Here is a 5874-nt window from a genome sequence, read left to right as displayed (position 1 = left end):
TTACAGCCATCAAATTACAGGAGGTTCACACACAGCAGTCAGCAATGGTTTGGGAATATTAAATAAATGTGTTTCTCTAACAGGACAAGACAGGATCATTTATTTATGCAACTTAAAAGCTGTCCCAGAAGGAGAAAAAAGTAGCGTCTTATTTGTCCAAAATAAATAAGATTGGACAACTGAACATCTCTCTGTGGATCAATTTACAGATCACATGGAAATATGCTTATCTTATTGAGAAATATTCCATTTTAGATGTTCAAATACCTTAGCATATTTTAAAAACTATTTCCTATGTGGCCAAAAGAACTCATGTTCTATTCGGTAAAAATTAACCAAAATTAATGGTGCTTTCCAATGGACGCAGGAAACCTTTTTTCTTTAAAAAACATGCCCACCCTTTTTTTGTTGCTACTTCCCACACCGAATTCTTGTTTTACTGAATTTTCTTACTATAAAAATAAAGCATGATGATAGTTTTAAAAACAAAACAGAAGTATTTGAGAAGTACAGACCCCACTCCCACTCCTTGTCTCCTTTCTGACACTGCCCCTTAGCTATACTGGAACAGGGAGTCAACTGCAAGGAAAATCCTGGGGACTAGGGGCTGAGGAACTAGAGGTGGAGCGATGGAAGAGTGTCCAGTAGCCCAGGAAAGGATGAAACAATTCCCCAACAAAAAAGTAAAAATTTTCAATAGCCCTCCAAGAAGATGCAGACCCTCCCAGGTAACCAGAGAAAGGCAAATTCTGAAAGCAGGGAGAAGGGGCTACTTGAGGCCTCCAGGGCTACAAAGACAAAAAAATGAGTGACAGGACCTGATGTGGTGGGGTGAGATGGGAATGGAAGTAAAGGAGGGGGCTCGTACTCTTGGTGGGAGTGGAAATTGGGGACCCAAGCTTACTGGCGATGCAGCCCTCACGTGACCAGGAGCTGACGTGGGCAAAGGTACTTAAAGCCCTGACCGTCGTTCTCCGTCCTCCTCTGGGTACCAACTCTATTGCGCAGCTCGCTGCCGTGCGTTTAACCCAGGCGAGGAGGAGGAGGAGGAGAAAATTCCCCCAGATTCGGGCAGGTGGGTGTGAGGGTGGGCACAGTCTGGGACCCCTGAATAGGGGTAATCTAGGGATGCGGGAGTCGGAGGCCGCGGGTGCCTCGGTCTCCCCCACTTCTGGCCGGCTTTCCAGACCTGAGGTGCTCAAACGCGGCTCATTTTGGTGGGCGGCGGGGAAAGGGGGAGGGGGAAACGAAAAGACTTTTGATAGACTTTACGAAGAATCCGCTTACTTCCTTTCCAGCCAGTGTTTTTTGGTTTTGTTTATAACATTCAGGCCCGCACCCCACATCCCGTCCTGTTTTGAGAGGAGGAGGGAAGAGAAATAAACGTGGCAGCGCATAGAAGGCCAGCAGGGAGGTTGGGAAAGGGTAACCAGGAGGCGGGGGTGGGGCATGCAATTTGGTAACAATCTGGGCAGTACACTCCCACCCTGACTTTCCCCACCACCGCCCCCGCACCCTCCCATCCCCCAGCCGACCCTCTGTGCTTTGGGAATGCTGGGAAATGGGTGTACCAGCTGCTGTTGGAGAGGTGGCGGGTTTGGCGCTGTCTGGGCTTCACGGGAGGTGGGGGGGTGGGGCGGACCCTGAGAGAATCTGGTATTAAACCGCCTTGTTAACTCGCAGACTGCTTTCCAGACACCTCCGGCCCACACAGCCGTTCACCCCCCGTCTTTTCAGTCCTGGAAAAGGAATTCGGGTATGCAGGCGGGAGAAATGGCGGTTGTTGGGGGGATTTGTGGGAAGTGGGAGGTAGAGCCCATAGCAGAAAAATCGTGGAAAATCCTGACCCTGAACCCGAAAAGGCAGACGTTGAGGCCCCTCTTCTGAAGGCTAACGCTAGGCCTAGGGGCTGGGGAGCGAAAGACGGGTGATCCTGGGAGGGGAACACTGAATTGTTTGGCAGGAGTCCTCCATACCGCATCCCATCCAGCTTTTGCTGCACCCTCGTCCCGCTCCCCTCCCGCTTCGTTGCAGGAGAAGGGGTGTGGCGGTGTGTCCCGGAGAAATGGCGGACGGGGGCGGGGCAAAGCGGAAAGAGGGATTGAGTGCCTGGGGAGCCTGCGCAGGAGGAGGATTGAGGTGGGAGGGGTGGGGTGAGAAGAGTTGAAGGAATTGAGAGATAGAATCATTTGACATTCTGGTGTGCAAACACGAAAAGGCAGTTACTGAGACCCTTGTCCTGGATGCTGATCCATCCACCAGGCTTTCATTGTCTAACGTCGACAGTCTATTTTTCTGCTCTTCAGTCTGTCCTTAGGATGAAGCTCTAACTGAACTGAAGTAAGGAGAAACAGCCTTGAATCTTTGGAGGGTCAGTGCTGGGGTTGGAATTGTCTGGGGCCCCCTGGTGTGGGTGTGGCAGAGACAAGAGTAGAGAATGGGACCAGAGGCTCCTCCTGCATCTTCTCTCTTTTAATTTCAAAGACACCCTTGCCCCGGGCCCTTTCTTTTTGGTGCAGAGAAAGGGGCGTAGCATCTGCCTTAGTTAATATTTGGGGGAGGAGAGGCTGAAGAGGAAAAGAGGATCCCTGAGAGGGGGAAAACTTTTGACCCACAGGGGTCCAAATCAGGAAAAGAACCAGAATTCGTCCACCAAAGGCTCAAAAACGCCCTTTCTGATCTGTCCTCAGGTCTGTCTTCCTTTTGGGCTCTGTGCAACTGCAGCTACAGTGGAAAAAAGCAAACTGCTCTTGATCCCAGAAGGTTGGTATGTGCATGGGCACCATCTAGGGACCTTGGGGGTAGAGGGTGGGGCATCATAGCAGAATCTGAGATCTCTACTGTTTTTCCAGCTCTCTACCAGCTTTACCGATGTCTGTACTGCCTCTCGTCCTTCCATTTAGATGCTGGAAGTTGTAGGCATTGGCAGAGCAGGCTAAGGTTGAAGATGTAGAAAACGTTAAACTAGGTCTGTGAATCAGCAAACACAGGCCTTGACACCTGTGTCTGGGTGCTCGTTAGACACGAAGTGAGCCAGAGCCCTAAGCCTCATTTTTATCCTTTACCCCTAGGCCCTGCCTAAGCCTCAGCAGAACTTGTAAGCCTAAACTGAAGAGCCTCACCCGGACGAGCAGGCATCCCTTAACCTTAAGCAATCCAGTTCCACGCCCTGGATCAGTGAATAACCCCAGCTGCACCATGAGCCGCGTTCGGGATGCTGGCTGTGTAGCGGCGGGGATAGTGATAGGGGCTGGTGCCTGGTACTGTGTCTACAAATACACCAGGGGGAGAGACCAGACCAAGAAGAGAATGGTCAAGCCCAAAAACCGGGCTGTGGCTGGGACTGGAGCCAGGGCTAGAGCTGGGCTAAGAGCCGGATTCACAATCGACCTTGGGTCAGGATTCAGTCCCCCAACCCCAGTCCGCGCTGAAGCAGAGGACAGGGCCCAGGATGAAGCCTCTGCTCTGGACGCAGTTGGAGCTGAGGCAGTGGCCCCAGCTGCATCCAGCGCTGAGGCTCAGAGTGGGGCAGGCAGTCAGGCCCAAGAGGCAGATGGAGCCGGGGTTGGGCCTAAGGCCGAATCAGCAGCTGGGGCTGCAATGGCTTCTTCAATAGCACCACCTCCCGGGGTGACAGAGGCCCTTGGGGCTGCAGAAGCCCCTGCAATGGCAGGGGCTCCCAAAGTGGTAGAAGCTCCCAGAGAAGCGGAGACTTCCAGGGCAGCGGTGCCTCCTGGGACAGTGGTGCCTACCGAAGCGGCAGCACCCACTGAGGTGACCGAGGGTCCTGGGGTAGCAGCACCTACCAAGGTAGCTGAAGTTCCCGGGGTGGCATCGCCTACCGAGGCAGCTGAGGCTCCTGTGCCCGCAACGCCTACTGGGGCTGCAGAGTCTCCTGGAACTTCTGGTTCCCCTAGAACAGCGGTGGTTCCTGGAACATCAGCTGCCAAGAAAGCAACCCCTGGGGCTCACACTGGGGCTATACCCAAAGCCACATCAGCGACTGGAGCGGTACCCAAAGGTGGAGCCAAGGGTGTAACCAGGTCCCGGAATGGGGGCAAGGGCAAGGGCAAGAAAAGCAAGGTTGAAGTAGACGAACTGGGGATGGGCTTCCGTCCTGGAGATGGGGTTGCAGCAGCTGCTGCAGCCTCTGCTAATGGCGGACAGGCTTTCCTGGCAGAGGTCCCTGATTCTGAGGAAGGGGAGTCCGGATGGACTGACACAGAGTCAGATTCAGACTCTGAGCCCGAGACCCAGCGCAGAGGGAGGGGAAGAAGACCCGTTGCCGTGCAGAAGCGCCCCTTTCCTTATGAAATTGATGAGATTCTGGGTGTCCGCGATCTCAGGAAGGTCCTTGCCTTGCTTCAGAAATCTGATGATCCTTTCATCCAACAGGTAGCTTTGCTCACTCTGAGCAACAATGCCAATTATTCATGCAATCAAGAGACAATCCGCAAATTGGGAGGCCTCCCAATTATTGCAAACATGATCAACAAAACTGATCCACACATTAAGGAAAAAGCCTTAATGGCCATGAATAACCTGAGTGAGAATTATGAAAATCAGGGCCGGCTTCAGGTGTACATGAATAAAGTGATGGATGATATCATGGCCTCTAACCTGAACTCAGCAGTTCAAGTAGTTGGACTAAAATTTCTAACAAACATGACTATTACTAATGACTACCAGCACCTGCTTGTCAATTCCATTGCAAACTTTTTCCGTTTGCTATCTCAGGGAGGTGGAAAAATCAAGGTTGAGATTTTGAAAATCCTTTCGAATTTTGCTGAAAATCCAGATATGTTGAAGAAACTTCTCAGTACCCAAGTGCCAGCATCATTTAGTTCCCTCTATAATTCTTACGTGGAATCAGAAATCCTTATTAATGCCCTTACTCTATTTGAGATCATCTATGACAATCTCAGAGCAGAAGTGTTTAACTATAGAGAATTCAATAAAGGTTCCCTTTTTTACTTATGCACTACATCTGGAGTGTGTGTTAAGAAAATTAGAGCCTTAGCAAATCACCATGACCTCTTAGTGAAAGTGAAAGTTATAAAACTAGTGAACAAATTCTGATTGGTTATGTACCGTCAAAAGACTTGAAGAAATTTCATGATTTTGCAGTGTGGAAGCATTGAAAATTGAAAGTTACTGCTTTTCCACTTGCTCATATAGTAAAGGGATCCTTTCAGCTGCCAGTGTTGAATAATGTATCATCCAGAGTGATGTTATCTGTGACAGTCACCAGCTTTAAGCTGAACCATTTTATGAATACCAAATAAATAGACCTCTTGTACTGAAAACATATTTGTGACTTTAATCGTGCTGCTTGGATAGAAATATTTTTACTGGTTCTTCTGAATTGACAGTAAACCTGTCCATTATGAATGGCCTACTGTTCTATTATTTGTTTTGACTTGAATTTATCCACCAAAGACTTCATTTGTGTATCATCAATAAAGTTGTATGTTTCAGCTGACAAAAAGTCGTTCTAATGCTTGAATTTAAAACCCAGATGGAGAGATAAGGTACATAAATACAAAAGTATATATACAAAGATCTATGAAAAATAATAATAATAAATACATACAAAAGGATTACTAACAGTACCTGGGCATATGCTCTTTGTCAAATACACACTGTCTGTTTAAATGAAGCAGAGGTTGCTGAGAAAGCTTCAAGGAGGAAGGGCGCATTTAAGCTGAGCCCTGAAGGACAACATAGAAGGGCATTCCAGGAGGGGGAAATGCTTTGGAGAAAGGCATGCAAGTGAGAAATCTGTGCCTGTGATAGGAAGGTAGCCAATTTGCTTGGAATGGAAGCCATGGGAAGAGGAATGATGAGAGATAAATGTGAAAATTCAGAGTGAGG

The 5874-nt window shown here is 49.1% G+C and overlaps 1 protein-coding gene across 30 annotated transcripts; it reads left to right on the top strand.

The window, feature by feature from the left end:
- Positions 1-938: 938 nt before the first annotated feature.
- ARMCX2 (armadillo repeat containing X-linked 2) lies at positions 939-5488 on the top strand. Of its 30 annotated transcripts, none has more exons than XM_054543952.2 (6): positions 939-1075; positions 1332-1402; positions 1684-1756; positions 2307-2371; positions 2691-2763; positions 3072-5488. In XM_054543952.2, exon 6 carries the CDS (start codon positions 3199-3201, stop codon positions 5077-5079), a length of 1881 nt encoding a protein of 626 aa, XP_054399927.1. In that variant the 5' UTR covers positions 939-1075; positions 1332-1402; positions 1684-1756; positions 2307-2371; positions 2691-2763; positions 3072-3198; the 3' UTR covers positions 5080-5488.
- The last annotated feature ends 386 nt before the right edge of the window (positions 5489-5874 follow it).

Source organism: Pongo abelii, chromosome X (genome assembly GCF_028885655.2).
Source record: "Pongo abelii isolate AG06213 chromosome X, NHGRI_mPonAbe1-v2.0_pri, whole genome shotgun sequence".
In the NCBI taxonomy this organism is placed as follows: domain Eukaryota; kingdom Metazoa; phylum Chordata; class Mammalia; order Primates; family Hominidae; genus Pongo; species Pongo abelii.
This window is presented reverse-complemented; position numbering and strand designations above follow the sequence as displayed.